Raw genomic sequence first — 21,038 nt, 5'->3', positions numbered from 1 at the left:
GATGAAAATAATTCACTCATTTTTCAAGAGAAAAGAGAGAATATATGATGAATAAAATTCAGCTTCAGATTTTTTGAGTAATGTTCAAAATATTATTGAACAACCTGTGACACAACTTGAGCAAGATTAAAAAATATCAAAATCTTAAAGTATGTAGTCGAACATTGACTTTTATATAATATAATTACCTTTTTGATATATATGCTACAAATCATATTTTGTTAATTTTTTGTTAGATTTTATATTTAATTGGCCCCTCTTTATGAAATTTCTGGTTGGAAGTAACATTTTTGTTCTTCGTTATGGAAAGCAATCTCGAGTTTCTTCTCTAATTCTGTAATAGTTTCACCCCCATGCGTCGCTGAACTGCGCAACTCCTCCAATTGAGCTTGAAGATTTTCAATCTCAACTTTAGAATTAGTTTTGTGAGTCTGCTGCCAATGTATTAGATGTGGCGCGGACATCGCTTCAATTTCCGGGCCAATATATACATAGCTGACCGGTCTACTCTCTCCCTCCAAACCTCCTCTATAAGCTTCCAGACCTCCCCAATAGAGCAACACCGTTCTTGGAACTTAAAGCGTCTCTTAGAGTGTTCTACCACCGGATTAGAACCAGATTCACATAATCGCAAGATAGCAGCAGTAGAAGATCTATTTTGCCACGCTGTACCAACTAGGATCCGATCAAGTCTCTCTTGAATTAATTCATCTCCGTAAAGTTAACAAATTAACTAATCATATGTGATGAAAAAATATAGTTAGGTTATGGATACATGACCCAAATTATAAAGAGTGTTCGTTTTTATTTTTATTTTTGGTTTTTTGTTCGATTTATTGGTTTTGTTCAATTTTAAATACTATTAATAAGGACTAAAATTCGTCCCTTTTTTTAGTTTTTATTTAATATTTATGATACAAAAATTTATATTAAATTATTTTTATGACATATAAGTCATAAATCAATATTGATTAAAGTTATCATTGGAGGTGCTCTTATAACGACGATAAATTTTTGAAAGCTTTATATTTTTTTGCATGTTTGGTAGATTTTTGACCAACAAAGTCAGTGATGTAAAAAATGTTCAGTAAACTAAAATTAAATTCATAATAAATAAGCTGGACAAATTGAAAATCAGCACATGATTTTGAAAAAAGATGAAAGCGAAACAGATGGCAAGGAAATCGAAGTGAATGCCATCAATCAATGTTCACCGATGCACTATTGACTTCTTCCTTTCTACTTTGGCCATTTTTTCTCCCATACTTCATCCATTCACTTAATTCCCATTCTCATTTCCATTCCCATCTCAAAGAAAAACAACAATGTAACTATCTTCCACTTCATTATTAACTTATTCGTTCTTTTCTAATCTCCCCCCCCCCCCCCAAAATACACTTCTTTTCTTATTTTCCTTTCCCCTAATTCACTTTCCATATCCGTGACATAAAAATCCTGTATTTATATACATGTACATATACGTAGATACATGTATATATATACACAAGCATGTACAATTGATGAAAAGAGGAAAAAGCATATGATAATAACGATTATTGTTTATATAAGAGACTGAAGAAGAAGAAGAAGAAGAATGGCGTGGGTAAGATCGGCGGTGAACAAAGCCGTTGAAGCGGGTGGCCAAAGCTCTATCAGACGCAGCCTTCGTAACTATGCCGACTCCATGAAGCTCCATGCAACCACCGCCGTCGTCGGTGGCGCCAGAGTCTTCCACGATCGCATGGTAAACTGCATTTCCTTTCCAAAATTTTAATTTTAATTTTAATTTTGATTTTGTTTAGATTTGAATGGGGTGTCCTAGGTTAACCAGAAGTTCCGACTTCAAATTCTAGGAATGGAGTTGCTTGAAAACCTGAAAATGGGATCTTCAAGAGCTAATAGAAATCCTAACGGAATCAATTATGATTGAGGGATGTGTGTGATTTGAAACGGAAACAAAATGTTTCTTGGTTTGGATAAAAATTTCTACCTTGGGAATGATACCTTGCATTGCAAGAAATCTCTACATTACGAATCTAGTTCAAGGAAAGATTTGAAATGAACCATATTATTTGCAAAACAGTTAAGATATTCATTAAAGTAACCAGTAATTTGTAGGCTACAAGTTAGAACATGGAAAAAAACACTGCTCTGAATCTATTCATTTCATTGCATCTTTAGTGTAATTAGGTATTGTGTATATTATCTATTTTCTCTAAAGTTTATTGAGAATGCCGCTTTATACAACATCAGTGCATTATACAAATTATTCGTAGTGTCACTTTAGTAGTTTTTCAATCATTGATATTCGAGTTATTAATTTTGTTTTATTTATGTATTTCATCTATTGGCCTAATGATATAGTCCAAAGTATTACATTCTCGTTGTATTCATGCAATATTCTCATAGTATGCAAGAATTCTCTCATTCATGATTAGATTTGTTCTATTATTACTCATTTTGTTCTTCTTTATCTGTCATTTTAAAATTTTGGTACATTCATAACACAATAAATTTGGATATGAATTGCATCTGGATACATTAAGTGTGGATGTATCAATGTACCAAAATTTTAAAGTAACAGATAAAAAGAATAGAGTATCTTCAGAAAAGTTGTTGCTTCTTTCTTAAATATTGTATGTAAAGGGTTCTTTTTGTTGAATAGGTGGCTCAAAATATGCGAAGCTTTAGGCACACTGTAAAAAGGTTAGAAGAAGTTTCTGTATCATGTAGAGGGGTTGAGAGAGTTCAATTGCTAAGGAGGTGGCTGGTTGCACTAAAAGAAATCGAGAGACTTGTTGCTGCCTTCGCTGGCAGCAATCCAAACGATCTTCTTCCTGATGAAATTAAGGAGTTACCTATAAGCCCCACTTTGGTTTGTCAAATTCATCTTGTATTTGCCACTCTGGCATTGTATTTAATTTACTAGCATTGTTTCATTTCCCTCTTTAGTATCTAGTGTTTTAAAATCCAATCATGGTGCCGCGATTGTAACCTGAATTTGAACCTATTCCAGCCTTGAGACAGTTGCATTGCGAATTGCTATTTGAAACATGTGAAGCTAGTTTGCTTCTATGAACCCTTTTTTGCACTCATACATTATATTTTCTTGCATTATTTCATTTCCCATATGTGTGTATGTGTGTCATTTTTCTAAAATTGATGGTATGGGCATGCTCAATAAACAAAGGAGCAAGCCAAAATAATACACAATATCTAAAAAAGGTGCAGCAGCAGGTCCCATTATCATATCCCTCACTACCCACTCAAGCACCTAAGTGATGCACAACAGCACACTAAGCCCAAAAACCAACCCTATATAAAAAGCCAACAGTTACTTCTTTGAATGTTTTTTGTTCATTTTTAAAATGGTAATTCATGCTCATGGCGTATAAATATGGACAGGTTTATTATGTAGACCCTGACATTGTGGATGAACCAAAAAATTTTCGTGATGTCTTTCTTCATAGTCAAGCTCTTGAGGGTATAACATTATCAATGGTGAGTTGAAGCAACATGATGTTGCCTACAACTTCAATAGTGCTAAACTTCTCTATTATTAGTATTAGTCTGTAGATGAATGCAATAGCCAATTACCTAATCTTGATTCAGCAGAGGATTTGTATTTTACAAGGGGGATTAGGTTTTAGATAGTATTTTGTTGTATGAATTTGCAATCATATTATTTAAATATTCAAAATCAATATTCACTTCATACTTCCCATATTGGTTTCTATAAATTTATTGTTTTCACATTTTCTTTCACAAATTATTAAATAGAAAATACTAAAATGAAAATATAAAATAAAAGTGCTAACCAAACATATCCTAAAAATTTTTGTTGATAACTGAGGGTATGTTTCATTGGGGGGATAAAGTGGGAATAAAGTACACCTAAATGAATTTCATGTGTAGTTGAGTTTCATGTACAATTTGCACATAAAGCTCATTTGGGTAAATTTTAATCCCTTTCATATTAGTTTTTGTCGCAAGGAAGAGAGTTCTTGTTCTACTGTAAGATTAAATTATGGTTACAGTTCACTGATAATTCTGTGTTTAATATACAAGAAGAATGCAAAATGAATCCTTCATTCAAGTTTATTTTCCTTTTAAGAAAATTCTTTGTGCTATTGCATTACTATTGACAAATTATATATTTTTCAGTAATATTCTGTTCACTATGCCATAGCTTTCATAATTGCTGATTTATAAAACTTAACCGCAGGTTAACTCTTTTGTGTGACTCAGATTCTTGAAGCACCAAATGAGGAAGAAGTTTCACTACTTTCAGAGATCTATGGGTAATTTTGGCTATCTACTTTAACCTTTCTTTCATTTTAGTTTATATTTATACTTCCAAATATTGTTTGAGAAGAAAATCTTGTTGGCATATGGGGATTAAGTGCTACATATTACCCCAAACTACTACTAGTTGCCACTTGCCAATACCTAACTGTTAAAAAGAAGAGTTCCCACCTATGGCTACATGTCTATTAAGAGCTATACCTAGAGTTGAGTTAACTTCTTAAAATATAATCAATAGTATGATTACAGTTCTCCTTTTGGTTTGATATCGTATTGTTCAGGCTCTGTATTAAGGGTGAAAAGGAGGAACGCACTGCCTTGTTAGCCAGTGTACAAGATTTGGCAAAAGCGTTTGCTGGATATGAAGATGAAGTCTTGGTAATGATATCAATATTTTCTTATATAATTAGTTTTTGTGGTTAATAACTTAATATTCACCCATGCTCCTAGTTTTGCATCCTATGAGGGACACATAAGAATGATACAGAAAAGACAACAACTAGTTTGTCATGATTTTAAATCTAGGTCCCTAGTATTTGATTTAGTTTATTTGATATTTTGATTAGTTTTAGCTTTATCTTTATTGTTTTGTTATTAACACTTTCAATTTCTAGTATAACTTATACTTGAGTTCAACCATATTTCATGCAAAATGTCTTCAAAGGATACTCAGATCACCCAAACATCATATTAGATGTGATTACATAAATGCTTTGGTTTTTTGTGCACTGATTTCTGCTAATTAATGACAAGAAAAAGATCAGAATGTTAGAGATGCTTTGATCTATTCTTGTTCATGTTTGTCGTCACTTAATTTCCCATCTTCTCATTTAGGAACAATGGTTAATGGCACTGTTCTATGTTAGCGTTGTGTGGACAAGTGATACACTTCAACTTTAACATTCAAATTGATTACTATTTGTCTGTTTGAATTGTAAATCATTAACAATGTGCTTTTGGTTTTTTCTTTTTCTTTTTGTTAACCAGAGAAAATATTTAAAATTCATGTTAAATTGAATTTCCTGTGAGGCTTTCACTATTAACATCTCATTTGTCAAAAATAAATATCTCATCCACTTTGTTGCTTGAAGTGGTCTCTAATTGATTACTCTTCAAATAAAAAAAATTGTCTTTGTAAAAGTATTGAACTTATATGCATTTTATAAAAATGCTAATTGATTAAGATCACATATTTGATAACATAAAAACCTTTAAGTATTGTATTGTCAACAGGCAAAGCGGGAAGAATTGCTTCAATATGTCCAAGCTGCCATTTCAGGGCTAAAAGTAAATGCTGATCTCATGAGGTTGTGGCACAACATATCTCTTTGATGCTAGTTACCTGTGGATGTGTGTGTTTTCTTTCACTCTATGCTATGTTAATATCTTATATTTGTTGAACATTTCTAGTCCTAATGAACATTTTATGTTTTGATTTTTTTTTATTCTTGCGTTTGCAAAATCTTTTTCTTTTAATGTGTTGTTGTAACATGTACTCCATCTATTTCGATTGTTGATATTTTATTCAAATATTGAAGAAAAAGAATTATTTGTTAGTGCCAATACTCTTACTAATATTGCTCACTGTAGCACGTCAAAAAACATTTTGTTTTGTTCCATGTTGTGTTTATATTTTATCAATTGGAATATCACTTTTATTGTCATACTCTAGTACTCTACCATAGTTTAATGAGAGGGAGCTTTGGAGCAACGATTGAGTTGTCTCCGTGTGAATTCAAGGTCACAGACTTACGTAGTGGAATCAACCACCGATATAATTATGAGGTTAGGTTGCCTATATTACAATCTTTTGATGCAACCCTTTCTCGAACCCTAGGTGAACACAGGATGCTTCTACACCGTACTGCCTTTTTACTCTACTATAGGTTAAAGAAATATATTAGGTTCTTGTTCCACATATATTATATTAAAAGCCAAATATATTGTGATCATTATTTTTCCTATCATATGTGAATACATTCTCCTCTCTCAGAATAGAAGATGAAGTCTTCAGTCTAAAGGAAAAAATTGAGAAGTTTAAGCCAAGCAATTTTGATGCAAAATCTAATGAGACAACTGCTATAGATGTAAAGGTAAGCTCGGTTTTCTTAAATTTAACTATGATTCTACCGGTGCACCTTTCTTACGAACACATTTTGCATCCTTACTTCTACTTGGTTCATCTAAAAAAAATTATTAGTAGTAATAATAATAGTAAAAGATCATCAAAGATTAGATTAAAATTATTAATTTCATAAGTTTTTTTTTTTGGTAAGAATTTCATAAGTTTTTTATTAGTGGATTATTCATCCTAATGATGCCTTAACTTTTAACAAGGCGTGTTATAATAGTTTCATACTTTATATCTATTTTTTTCTCATGAACTGCTGTCTTTATTTGGAATAGTGCCTTAGTTATTAATTTTTAAATACATCGAGTGGTGTATAGGGATATTTTTTACTCTTCTTAATGCATTAAATATCATCATGTAAAATTTGTATTTGCACTTTAGTGACAATTGCGCTTTTGATTTACTTCAGGCTAATAATGAAGCTTTGGCACAAATTCAAATGTATTCCAAATTGGAGGAACTCTTACTCAAAAAGAAATACTTCACCTGTGGTGATTCTTTAGAACTTCATGCTGAAAAGGTTTTGCACACTGATTTTTCATGGTTTTATTTTATTCGTTTTTACTTTCATTATTCAATCAGAGTTAATCACTCATAAATTAGACTAAATCCCAACAGCGGTCCTTGAGATTCACGACTTTCATTATTTTAGTCATTCATATTCAAAATTTACTATACTGGTCCCTGAAATCGAGCTCTAGGCATTATATTGGTTCTTGGACGCTTTCCAACATTGAGTCAACGAACAGAATATTGAGCCAGTTCTGACTTACCATACTAGACTTAGGGCTAAATGATGTCATTTTGTTTTTATGCTTAAGGCAAAAATGAGATTATTTTGGAGAATGAGGAGAGATAAAACGTTTGCACATCATATAAATTCTTCTTCGTATTCTCTTTTTTGTCTTGTTTTAGTACCAAAATGAAACGATGTCGATTAATCTTATGTCCAACGTGGCATGTCAGTGTTAGATCAGAACTTTGTTTGCTAACTCACTGCTAGAAAGAGTCTAGGGACCAATATGGTACCCTGAGCTGAATCTTGGGATCAGTATAGCAAATTTTAGATTTGAGAGATTAAAATAGTGAAAGCCGTGAATATGAAGGACCACTTTGGAGATTTAGTCCTTAAATCAAGATAGTGAAACTCACATATGATGGAAGTTACAAAATTAATGATGATTAACTCTTCACTTTATCACTTTACTAATTTTCTTACTTTAGAGGATCTAAATTCTAATTTTACATCACATATAACCTAAAAAATTGTGAAAGTAACCCTTTAGCATTTTGTCTGTGTAAGCCAAGGTTTCACTATGAGTTTAGTATTGCCGTAATTTTTTAAAAGCAATTGATTCCAAAAGTTGTAAATAGTTATAAAAGTTTCTTCCAATAAGGAAGCTACAAAAATAGTGTTTGGTGAAGTTGCTCCCAAAATTTCTAATGACTATAATAAATATAAATATATTATATTCTTATATAGTAAAACCTTTGATATGAAACTATTTCTTTCAAAAGCCTCCTAGAAAAGTTAACATCTCTCCCTCCCTTCCCTTCCCAACCCTTTTTTCACTCTATTGTCAACCACCAATTGATTCTCTAAAACTTTTATTTTGGCCTTCTAGGCAAATGCAATCCATGCAAAACTTTTTTATCAGATTTACTTGGAGGAAAACAATTTCAGAGCATACAATCCAACTCTTGTGCATAATAAGGTCCTCTACTTACTTCCTAGAACAAGTGGTGGTTATTATTATGGCTACTGGAAGCTGATGAAAATTCAACATAGCTTTACCTTTTGCATTTATTTCCCCCTAAAATATATTCTCGATGCAATTTCTCATTCGGAAATGTTTGGTAACCAAATAAATTCAGCCAAAAACAGCCATAACTTGTCTTATTTAGCATTTATTAATTGTTGCGACAATTAATGAATGCTAAATAAGGCAAGTTCTCACTGTTTTTTTTGTCTACCTAGCATTACCCTTTCTCATTTAGTATGTCCAGCTAAAACTTTGGAATCTCCATAATAGGTAAGTTTAATTTTCTTTTTAATTATGTATAGCAAGACAGTTTGACTTTTTGTATGTGTTGCATTTTCAATGCCAAATTATTTTCGCATGTAGTCACAATTCTTTTATAAGCTTGATATGTTAATTTTTGTATCTAGTGCTACATTTTTTGTGGTTGATGATGTGTGATTGAATAATTTGCAGATTGACAAATTGAAAATCTTATCAGAGTCTCTTGCAAATTCTGCAACAAAAGCTCAAAATCGCATTTCAGAAAACAGGTGCTAAAAATAGTTATTTTGAGTTTTCTATAAGTTTTTGAAAAATGAAGTATCTTATCCTATGTTGCACAGTGAAAACACAAAATTTGTCCCTTGATTGAGTTTCATGCAAAGGTGTTAAATACTTTGTGTAATAGCTCTGTTTAGCAGGATACAAATTAAATTTTAACAATGGAACATTGGACACTTGTGCATCTGACTTACTTTTGGCGAGTTGAAATTTATCGTAGAAATATCAGATTGTTTACTTGACTAAAATTTGTAATGATTTTTTTTTTTTTTAAATTTTGTTGTATATTTTTGTTCAACACCAGATCTCAAAAAGAAGAAGCACTTAATTTTCGGCTAACTAAGACAAAGGAGGTTGACCAAATTGAGAAGGTACACTACCCCTAAAACCCACTAAATGTTTGTACAAATTTACATGTTCTTGGAACATATTATAATGTGTATTTTGTTCCACGAGAAATCATAACCACTTCTTGCTTTTTTTCCCTCTTAAATGTAATCTCTAATTATTATGAATGGAAATAAATTGTTACAGTCACTACTAAAGCACGCATTAAATGCGCTTTAATTGCGTTCAAAATTTTCTAGTATATATATTTATGTAGATACAATGAAGACTCTGGGAGTTTTCATCAAAAACACTTTCCCGTTATCTCAGATGTATCTAGAGGGATATCAAAAGTAATTTCCTTGAGTAGTAGGTTAGGTCGCAAACCCAAATATAGAGTGGCCTTGTGTTGATAAGGTCAAATAGTAACAAAAATCCAGGATTTGAATTATTTTAGCAGTTCTTTAGTATATCACCTACGGGAGCAGATTCGTTGGTCACCCTTGCTGTGGGCAATGCTGCACTTCATTCATTTTGATAGGTTAGATTAGTTTTTTTATTCAATCCAATGGTTTTATTAGCTTTTTGTAATCAACTATACTATGGGTACACTAAAAGTTAGTCATCAAAGTAGCTATAGAGTACAAGTTGCAATACAAAATACACATTAAAAATAAATTAAATATTATATATATTTATTTATATACAAATACATAGTGGGTGATTTTTTTATGTGCACATAGCATTTTTGTATTGCAATTCCTATTGGCTTTAGGTTCTCACATGTGTAGTTGGGATATTTTGTGTTTTTCCATTTCCATAGTTTCTTTTGTTATCTTTAAACAATATTGGGATATTTTTGAAAGAAAATTTATGTCACATAATTTTTATAAGGTTATTATTATTCTTGAAGAACATAACTTTTAAATGTTATTTTTGTAATTTTTCTCTTATCTTTTTCTCTTAAGAAAGTTTAACTTGAAAAAAACTTTTGATTTGACCAACTTATTAAACAAATGATCCTATTTTATTCTTTTCTAATTCTTTTGTTGAATTATAATTTGAATTTGGATAACTTAAAAACTCAAGAGTTAACTCCAGTATTTGGACAATGAATCCTACTTCAGTCGTCGTCGACTACGAAAAAAGTCCACAAGTAGAGTGCGGTTAAATGAAATAAATTAATAATCCACAAATCCACAAAAGATATGTAAGAATGCCAAATTTGTATTTTAAAGATTAATGGAATACAAAATAAGTGAAAAGCAAATAAAAGGGCAAATACTGAAATAAGTTAAAAGGTATGAAATTCTATTTAAGGCCCCATACAAATGATAGCCCAAATCTACATGTTCCAATGGAGTTAAGCTCCACTTTGGTCCTGAGATTGACGAGTTGCACTGATTTAGTCTTCCAGATCTCGATTGCACTAAATTAGTCCCCCAAATTCAAAAAAATGCACCACGTTAGTCTTTACCCTATTTTCCGTCATTGGAGGACTGACGTCGTTAGTGACGTGGCCAAATATTACCACGTTGGACACACTAACGGTTATATGACGTGGCCTAAAGTTTGATTTGCTCCAATTTAGTCCTTATCCCCCTTTTAAAAGATGATGGGGTCACATGATGCACTTAGGTTTTAAAAGGGGGATAAGGACTAAATTGGAACAAATCAAACTTTAGACCACGTCATATAACTGTTAGTGTGTCCAGCGTAGCAATATTTGGCCACGTCACTAACAGCGTCAGTCCTCCAGTGACGGAAAATAGGATAAGGACTAACGTGGTGCATTTTTTCGAATCTGAGGGACTAATTTAGTATAATCGGAATTTGGAGGATTAAATCAGTGCAACTCGTCAATCTCAGGACCAAAATGGGGCTTAACTCGGTTCGAATGAATCCGCTCCCTGTCATTTATAAAAATGAGTGCTATACTTAGATCTTTTTCAATCAACAAATTACCCTTGCCTTAAACTAGTACCTACCAAACAAGTAATCTTGTTTTTCTTGGCAAGGACTATTTGGGTCTTATGCCTTGGGCTTTTGGAGGACTATTTTGGACTTGAAGCACGACTATGGATCAATTTGAACATGATTGGCATCCAACTGAGGCCTGGATCAGATAGCAAATTGACTGTCTCTTAAAAAGCTACACCAGGGTTCACTTTCTAACTAAGATTGGGTTGTGATTTAAGAACACCATACTGACAAAAAAAAAAAAAATGAACACCACACTATGTGTGAGTTGTGTACTTATGACAAAAAAAAATGCTTTGCATGAAGAATATTTAATTGGATAAATTGTCCACCAAACAATCAACTTGGGTTAGTCGAGTGGCCAGCTCATTTATCCATTTAAGTAAGTGTTAGAGGTTTGAATCACGTCTTGTGCATGCAACAACTCATTAGCTAATGGCAGGGCCCTTAAATGGAGCTTAGATTCGCGACAGATTAGTCCTTAGTCTGTCGAGTTAGGGAATACCGTAGACAATAAAAAAAAATTTGTTCCCCAAACCCAGTGCCTCAAAGTGCTTTGGTTTCATGTTTTATTTCAACAAACTTTGGATATTGTACTTTTGCATTGAGTTGACGGATGATGGCTTGGGATCCATTTGGGAAGAGTATTTGGACTTTAGACCTTGCGTAGAGCCAATTTTGGCTGTTGGCATAAATATTATTACACCTAGATTGGGATCTTATGATGTGGTAATCCGAAAGTGAAGATGTTGGCCAATCCAAGTTTATTGTGGTTCTCTTGTGTAAATATTTCACATAACTTCCTTATATGAAGATTTTGGATCAAATTCTTCTAAAGAGAAAAAATTGGTAGAGTAAAAAAGTGAAAGTCTAATCACCCTTGAAGCAATGTATCACATATGATAAAAATTACAAATTCAATGGTAATTGACCGCTTACTTTATCACTTTGAAATTCTCCATACTTTAAAGGATTCTTTTCAAAAGATTTTTACTATTGATTAGATTGTCTTCTAGAATGCATAACACATAACCTTCCTGATCAAATGTGAAAATCTACAAGTCTAAATCATATAAAATTTTCACATTGAAGAGTTCATTTTCATTATTCTAACAATGCTAGTAAACAATGCTAGGTTCAATAGAACTATAGAAGAGTGATACAACTAGTAATATATGAGAATTACATTTTGGGCCGAATTTGCTATATATAATATATATATATATATATATATATATGAAGCAAATAAAATTTTCTCATTTCTTTCTAGGTAATTATCACTATCCTTTTGCAGGAAGTAACAATGGAGATTGAAGAACTTGAGAAGCTAAAGGATGAACTTGAAGAGAAACTGAAAAAGGTTTTTCTATTTTGCCTGCTCCTAATTGTCTTGTTCCAATTACAATATATAAAATCTATTGTGTGTATATACACAAATGTAATTTTGGGGAGTAACTGTTCTCCTAACTATAACTTGCAGCATAATTTGTAAAATTTAACAGATTTAAGACTAGGAATAGAATACCAACCAAATAAGAATAATACCAATAACAGTGCATACTTGTTGGATCTTCCTTACCAAGAAATCATATTCATGAATCTCTGAACCCTGTTTTAGAAAAAGAAACATTCTTTCTTGTAGATAATACTTTGAGGAGATTCCATTTTAGACTATTCCTCTTATCAGATAATTACACGATGGAATAGTAGATTAGTAGCCATTAATTGCTTAAGTTTACACTGGTTTCTGCACTCTTGTTCAGCTCACTCATGTTCACCCAAACTCAATCACAGTGTCACTTCCAAACCTATAGTGGTTCACTAAATAATTCGTGGTTTTTCAATCAGGTTTAATTGAACATAATTTCCACTTTCAATTGAAGCCCAGCACCACAAAATGCTAACATGATTTTACATATCGTCTTTCTGTTACATTTTGGTTGAATTACATAATCCTACTACTACAGGTCAATTGCTTGTTATTATCTGCTAGAATGCGCCTCCACAATGCAAGAGAAGAAAGAGAGCAATTCAATGAAGCAAGCAATGAAATTGTTGTACATTTGAAGGCTAAGGTACAAAATTTTATTTCATGCTTAAGGTGACATCTACAGGAAAGTTAACTAATTTTAGAGGCTACTCAGAAGCCAATAATGTGTTATGAACCCTTTTGATATTTTTGATAATCTGTTATGAAGTTTTTTGATATTAGGAAGATGAGATGATTCGATCAATTGCTTCTTACACAAGGGAATCAAATGTTGTTGATACATGGATGCATTTTCTAAAGAATACATGGCTTCATCAAACCTCCCATACGAAGAAAGAGAAGGAGCAGGTCAAGTATGTGCTCTAGTTTAGTAACATTGGCCAATAAAATATAATCAACTAACACTCTCAAAAGAATACACTTTTTAGAATTATTATCTGGTTTGATTATTCCAAGAGTTCCTATAGTTTCATTTCATTTCAAATTTGTCTCTAAAGTTGAAAAGTTTATAATCAAGTTTTTACATTATGAAAAAGTTTAATTAGGTCTCTACTTTACATACTTCTAAATCTTCATACTATAAAAAAGGTTGCTCTAATTTAAAATTTTGTCAACAAGTCCTACATTGTACAAAACTTTTCAAGAAAAAAAGAAGGGTAAAGTATACTTTTTGTCCTTGAAGTTTGGCAAAAGTTTAAAAAATACCCTTAAGTTTTATTTTGTTTCACTTTTGTCCCAAAAGTTTTCGATTTGCATCAAATATACCCCTAACGGCTAAATTTTCAAAAAATTTAAGACCAATCTAACAATAATACATGAAAATGATACTTGATTTGCTTGTGTTGAGGGTTGTTCTTATGAAATTGTTGTTGAATTGGTCTTATTTTTTTTGAAAATTAGCCGTCAAGGGTATATTTGATGCAAATCGAAAACTTGTGGACAAAATTGAAACAAAATAAAACTTAGGGGTATTTTTAAAACTTTTGTCAAACTTCAATGACAAAAAGTATACTTTACCCATAATTGAAAAAAGAAAAACAGCAATTCATCATCCAAAATAATTGCTTGATCACAAATTTTTTAAACTACAAGAATTTAGTTAAAAAAAGTTAAAAATGTGGAGATTTGACTTGAAAATTTTTAGGTAGTAGGGGCCTAATTAAAAGTTTTTATGCAATATGCGACCTTGATTACAACATTTGTGTTAGACTACTTACATTACACACTTTAGATGCAACTTTTTTTCTAAACCGTGTTGAATCTAGTATGTTTGCACTAAGCTACCCTACAAAAACTTAATTATAAACTTTCAATTTATTAGGACTTTCTTAAAGCTAAATGGAATTATAAGGATTTCTAGAACCTATCAAATTTATATCTGTCATTAATAGTGCCTGATGTGTGCCTTACGTTTTAATTTTCATAGTATCTAATTTCTTTCTTATTGCTTATACAAAGTGTTGAACTCGAGAGATATGGAGAAAATTATATGAATTTGATCATTCAGCTTTTGTCTTCCTATGAGGTAATAAATCACCAAGCTTAATAACTTTCAAATTTTTTTATAAACTCACTTGCTTCATTTCTTTATCTTCTCATCACCAGCTTACTTATCTGTTAGGAAAAATTGGGTTCATCAGTTAAGCAAATGAGAAAGCTTGTGGAGAATTTAAGTTCAAATAAAGGGTATGGCACTCTGTCTCAATTGTATATTGTGTCAAAATTATACCTATAACTTTTTACTCATACCAGATTAGAGAATCTAACAGCTCCAGATAATGAGGATTCTAAAGTGAATCCAAGGAAAAAGCTTCAAGATGAATTTTTGGATATAGAATCCAAGGTATTTTTCCTTTCCAATGATTTTTTTTTATCACGAGTTGAGGTGAAAATCATATGCCTCTAAGTATGACAATTACAATCTGTACTTGAGCAGTTACATGATATGGTGAATTTCAAGTCCATTGTTTTGTAAGATTTTGAGGTCTTAAAAGTTAAAATGGACTCTCATTTCTTTTTTGTTTGTCAGTTTTTGGCTACTCTGACCATAGTGGACACCATAAACAATCAATTTCACATCCAAAAGGAAGGAATTTATAGGTTTGTTTCTTGAGTAAAGCTTCACTTTAGTCCTTCATATTTTAATTTCTGATATTGCATTTTATCCATTATTTTAGTTTCGTCATGACAGCTCCCCAACATATCACAGTAAGTGAAATGTGTCATGACTAAGTACTGTGTCAGATACTAGGAGTTGCTATGTATAAAATAAGTTGTTTCAATCTGTATTTTCATCAGTCATGAACACACACATATATATATATATTTTGTATAAAATAAGTTGTTTCAATCTGTATTTTTATCAGTCATAAACACACACATATATATATATATATATATATATATATATATATATATATATATATATATATATATATTTATATGAAATTATATTAAATCTTTTCCATCTTAAAAGATATAATTTTTTATCCTAATAATAAATATACATATGAGTACTATTTAAATACTATATTTATACTTATAGAAATATTATATTAATAATATTTTTATGTATATCTAAATTATCCATTAATATTTTTCTTAAGGTGTAGTATGCAAGTCTTCAATGTTTAACTTGACCAATATTTTTTTAAATTTTTTGACACCAAAAATTTTAGTAAAAAGGTCGACTAACTGAGTGCGAGTGCGTGCGAGTGAGAAGGGTGAGGGTAAGGGTGAGGGTGAGGGTGAGAATGAGGAGGGGGAGTGGTAGCAAGGTAATAGATGCTTCTGCTCTCATTTAGAAAAGGAAGTGCTCTGAAATTTAGATCATATGACACTGACATGACACTAATCTCGACTCTAAAAATGTGACAAGTAAACTATCATTTAACTTCAAGAATGATCAGTGTAATTTTCTAAATCAAACAGATAATCAACCTACTTTTTCATTAGTTATGAATATATATATATATATATATATATATATATATATATATATATATATCTTTTGATATGAAACTATATCAAATCTTTTTTATTTTAAAAGACATAATTTTTTATTCTAATAATAAATATTCACGAGAAATTATGTCTTTTAAAATAGAAAAAATTTGATATAATTTCATATCAAAATATATATATATATATATGACTAATGAAAAGAGAAGTTAAAACAACTTATTTTCTACATATACATGATAATGCTACATATGATAGAGGTTGTCATGACACGTGTAAATTTATGTGGCATGTCAATGAATCCGTGATGACAGCAATTAGTGACTAACACAATAGGAACTCAAATGCTTGAACAAACTCTTCTGAAATAAAAAAGTTGATAAAATAATAAAGTTAGACTACCTTTAAATCAATATAACGGAATTCAAAAATAATAAAAATTATAAATTTAAAAATAATTAAAATATTATTTTATTATTTTATCAAATTCCTTACTTTAGACGATTTTTTTCTATCAAATGCTAATTACGAAATGTCATGGAATAAATTAATTCATGCCTACCATGTCGAGAATCAAATTGAAGTTTTACTCGTCATTTTTTGCATTCTTCTATCCTCGTCTGTTTTCCTTTTCTTGTCTTTTTTTTCTTTTTTTTTTTTTCTTGTTTTAGTTTTGTTATGATGTTAACATCCACCTAAGTGTTGCTCCATATCCATTTAATTACTAAACTGTGAAAAATTTGATAACAGGAAAGATAGTGACAATGTCATAAAACTCCTGAATGCCATCAAGAAAATAAAGGAAGAATATGAATCCATTAAGAGACCGAAACTGGAAATAGAGATCACACCTCAAAAGCAAGAACAACCTCAATCAGAAATATCAAAAACACCAAAAACACCAAGAACACCAAGTCAAAAGAAAACATTTATGAGAAGTCTTTCAAGTATTTCCTTAACCAATAGAATAAGGCAAGACGAAGCGATCATGTCTCCATCTATCCACAGAAGATCAAAATCGGCAGGCATAGATTCATTGCAAATGGAAGTAGAACTTGATGATATGAGCGACTATGATTCAGCAGAAGAGATAAGTGAATGGGAATTTGATGATGTTGAGCAAGATCATCACACCAGAAGTTGACCCACAAGGAAATTATACCCAAAATGAAAAACAATTTTTTGCGACAAGTTTCTATCTAATTAATGGTTGAGGTTTAGTCACAAGTTTTAGCTAATGTAAAAAGGTATGAAGAAAGTAGAACCATTTTGTCTCTTGAGAAGTAGATTTGTTGTGTAGGATTTATATAGTAACTCAGATTTGGGACACAATATACTGTTGAGAAATACTGCTTAAATAGTGAAATTTGTGTTTGTACCATATTCAATCATGAAATGTAGATGCTAGTCATGAATCTCGTGTATCTTCTTGGACAAACACTTAATTTACTAGAGAGAGAGAGAGAGAGACGTCCTTTTGATTTTAATGCTAGTTTGCAAATGTTGATAAATAGGTCTTAACTATTTTGTACGTCCGTAATACTAGAGACAACAATCTATAAACAATAAAAAAAAATAAACAATTAGAGTTTATTTGGGTGAGTTTCTAAAAAAAGATTTTTTTTAAAAACATCTTATAGAAAAGTAAAAGAAATTTTATGCTTGAATATCTTATACAAACAGATCTTTTTATTTATCAATTATATTTGGGTATAACCATATAAAAGTATTTTTTATTTATTCATTACATGAAAAATATCTTTTTTTTTTAAAAAATCTTTAAAAAAAAGATGTAAATTGTAATTTTTGAAAAAAGATATTTTTTTATTTTTCTAGTGTTTTTATTTTTACTGCTAAAAATTTACCAAATATACTAAAAAAAAAATCTTTTTTTATTAAAAAAATATATATTTTTTATCAACTTAATATCGCCTAAATAAACACTTAATAGCACAATCATCTATCTATCTTTGTTATGTAAAAGTTGATATCAAATTATTGTGAAATAAACTTATATCCTATAATTACTTTCCATTGTGCTATGTTAACTATTTTAAATAGGTGACAATTATTAAAAAACTCTCTCACTATTGATTCATCTCATCCATGTTAAATATGTGGCATACTCACTTGTATTTTGCATTTTCTTTCTTTACCAAAAAAAAAATATCCCTTAATCATTATCCTTAATTAATTGAATTTAATATGCATCATTAAATATTTTAATTATAAAATAATGACTAAATACAATTAGCTTCTATATCAAAATTGTAATAATAATAATAATAATAATTTTTAGTTATAAATATTCAAATTACGCATTGTTATGATCTACTTATATATATATATATATATATATATAATTAACAACACTCTTAATTACTACTATTATTTTATCAAACTCATCATTTCTTACACGAATTACCAAAAACTTCTCTAACTACTTTCAACTTTGGCACGACAACATTAAAATTACACCATAGAGCATCATTCAGCAAAAAGGACAATATTTGTATTTGCTTTTTAAGTTTGTTTAGTGATATATGTACAAAATAATCAAATATAGCCATACAAAAAAAATAGCTAAAAAATATTATATATGACAAACTTTGTTTATTCATTTTTAACTATAATTATATAACAATAGGGATTACCTCTTTATGTGATTGTGTAGAAAAAAATAATTTACGAATTTAAATATTTGCTAAAGAAAATATTTCAATATATATAAAATATAGATTGCTAAAATAAAAACTCATCCATTATTTTTAATTATCTAAAAGGTTATCTACAAAAAATTTATAATATTAGTTTTTCAAGCATTGCACGAATCTAAATCTAGTTTACAAGAAAGTTATATCACATTCTACACTTAATTGATATAGTTAAATTCCTTTCATATAATCGTTTTCTTTCGTTTAAGAATGATGATTGGAGCTCCTAATTTATACTTCTAATTATTCTTCTTATATTTAAATAGATAAACATTCAAATATATAAGTCATTTTTTGAAAATGTTAAGACGATAAAAAAAAAATTCAAAACTTTTTTTATTTAGAAACTAGAAGAATACACCAAAATCAATCCCAAATTTTGTGTGAAATCAAATCCTAAAAAAAAAACTCTTCTTCTATACTCCTTATTATTACATCCATAACTATGCAATTTTCACCCAAATAAAAATTTCAAATCTTTGTAACATTAACCCTAAAAGAGTTCTCAAATAAGCACATTTTATCAAAAGTCCAAACGTCTCAAATTCAATCAATCTCAAATTATTTGTTAATAATATGAATTTTGAAATTGGATTATATTAGATATAATAAATATGTAATTATATATGTTACATTAAAGATATTTTACCTACTTTTATTATACAACATATTGTATACATAGAATGTTATAAACAAAAAATAAAAAGTAAAATATAAAAAAAATTATTAGATAAATTGAAAATTTTTTTTATGTGATCATATTAGAATCAATAAATAACTGCATGCACACACTTGTGCATGAAATTATGGATATTAAAATAATATTGCTATAAGCTTTGCAAATAATATGTAACATGGAATTGAGAAATATTAGCTGTAATATGTGAGTATATATGGATGTTATACTTATATGTATGAAATTGTAGATGTTAAATAAGTTTAAAATATTTTAATAATCTTTACTATACAACTAATGTTTTTAAGATAGGTTTTTATAAGCAAAAAAGAATATGGAAGAACATTATGAAACAAAATTTAATTTAAATATGATTTTTATGTGATCATATTAAAATCAACAAATAAGCATAGATATGCATATCAATTAATTAGAAAATATATCAAATTAATTTGCAATATAACTATGCCTCGTTAGCATTGGTGTGAAATCCCACACTCTCATATATTAGATGATTAACAAGATGAGCTCAAGAGATGTTTAGAATCATCGACTTATGACGAAGACTTCATGTTTAGGTATAACTCAAATTTCATAAAATGCGGCTAAAGAAATGGTTGATACATCACACACACAAGCACGCACACAGTGCTCTTGGGAATTTTTTATGGTAACATCAAAATTAAAAATGATCAACTATTTAACGTCAGTTTTTGTCAAAATGGCGTGAGTTTTATCGTCAGAATTTTCATGGAAAAATCTGAAGGTAATGTTGCGACAACAATATTTTATTTTTTGGTAAAAAGCTACTATCGGATAATTTCCAATGCTAAGCCAAACGATGCATTTTGTTTATGACCGGTATGCTACTGTTAGAATTTCTCAACAAAAAATTTTTTTGTAATCTCTACCCTAAATCTCAATATGCGAACTCTTCCCTCTCATTTTTGAAATGCCTTCCCTTTAACCAGATCTACCGAATCGACTACCCTATCTGCCGAATAAGCGTCCTTCCCACACCACCATGTTCATCCTCCACGTCCTCCCTCTCTTCTTCCTCCCTTTATTCCCTATTACATTGCTGGAAAACCTTTCTCCGCTGTGATGCCACCAACTGCACTTCACACTGGTTTTTTCATCTCCCCTGGGCTTTGCACACTACCGCCCTCCAGCCCTCATTATCGCTCTTAGTTCTACTCCCTTCCCTTCTGCAACCCCTCCCACAAATTTACTTGTGCCACAAACTGGTATTGATTTAGGATTTTGATTTTTCTTTAATTGTTTTGTTTAAGTTATTTTAATTAAATTAGCAACTTTTAATTTTAATGAATTTAACTTTATAAAATCTTTTTATTTTCTTTAGGTCTTGATATTTGATTTAAGTTTAGTATGATATGTTGTATGATAAATGAGGGAGAATTAAAACTTGAGTATTTTTATGGTGTGGATGCTTTTATCGTACATATATTTAACACTGAACCTTTTAGCCGATATAACTAATTATTTGTACTAGCATGGGTTCAAACTTGGATATCAGGTGTTAATTAACAGAATCAAAATTTCAATGTATATACCAAAGATGATTAAGGATAAATAAAACTAATCTACCATTAAAAAAATTTTCATTTCCATTAAATTTAGTGTATACGTA

The 21,038-nt window shown here is 30.1% G+C and overlaps 1 protein-coding gene across 1 annotated transcript; it reads left to right on the top strand.

The window, feature by feature from the left end:
* The first annotated feature begins 1,594 nt into the window (after nucleotides 1–1,594).
* Nucleotides 1,595–17,141, top strand: LOC107627139 (uncharacterized). The gene is made up of 18 exons (XM_021115763.2): nucleotides 1,595–1,744; nucleotides 2,666–2,875; nucleotides 3,406–3,501; nucleotides 4,249–4,301; nucleotides 4,587–4,683; nucleotides 5,539–5,612; nucleotides 6,299–6,398; nucleotides 6,846–6,956; nucleotides 8,653–8,729; nucleotides 9,044–9,110; nucleotides 12,341–12,406; nucleotides 13,014–13,121; nucleotides 13,259–13,389; nucleotides 14,495–14,561; nucleotides 14,658–14,722; nucleotides 14,789–14,879; nucleotides 15,066–15,136; nucleotides 16,748–17,141. The coding sequence occupies exons 1-18, from the start codon at nucleotides 1,595–1,597 to the stop codon at nucleotides 17,139–17,141; spliced, it is 2,028 nt and encodes a 675-aa protein (XP_020971422.1).
* Nucleotides 17,142–21,038: the final 3,897 nt, after the last annotated feature.

The sequence above is a fragment of the Arachis ipaensis genome, chromosome B2 (genome assembly GCF_059453495.1).
Source record: "Arachis ipaensis isolate K30076 ecotype BB chromosome B2, ASM5945349v1, whole genome shotgun sequence".
Taxonomy (NCBI): domain Eukaryota; kingdom Viridiplantae; phylum Streptophyta; class Magnoliopsida; order Fabales; family Fabaceae; genus Arachis; species Arachis ipaensis.
The sequence above is the reverse complement of the archived record's forward strand: the minus strand, read 5'-3'. Positions and strand labels throughout refer to the sequence as shown.

What these genes read in the sequence shown, in the direction of transcription:
- LOC107627139 (XM_021115763.2), top strand. Translation starts at nt 1,595, where the DNA reads ATGGCGTGGGTAAGATCGGCGGTGAACAAAGCCGTTGAAGCGGGTGGC. An exon ending in GAGTCTTCCACGATCGCATG is followed by an intron (nt 1,745 to 2,665) that starts GTAAACTGCATT and finishes TTTGTTGAATAG; the next exon opens with GTGGCTCAAAATATGCGAAG. An exon ending in CAAAAGGAAGGAATTTATAG is followed by an intron (nt 15,137 to 16,747) that starts GTTTGTTTCTTG and finishes ATTTGATAACAG; the next exon opens with GAAAGATAGTGACAATGTCA.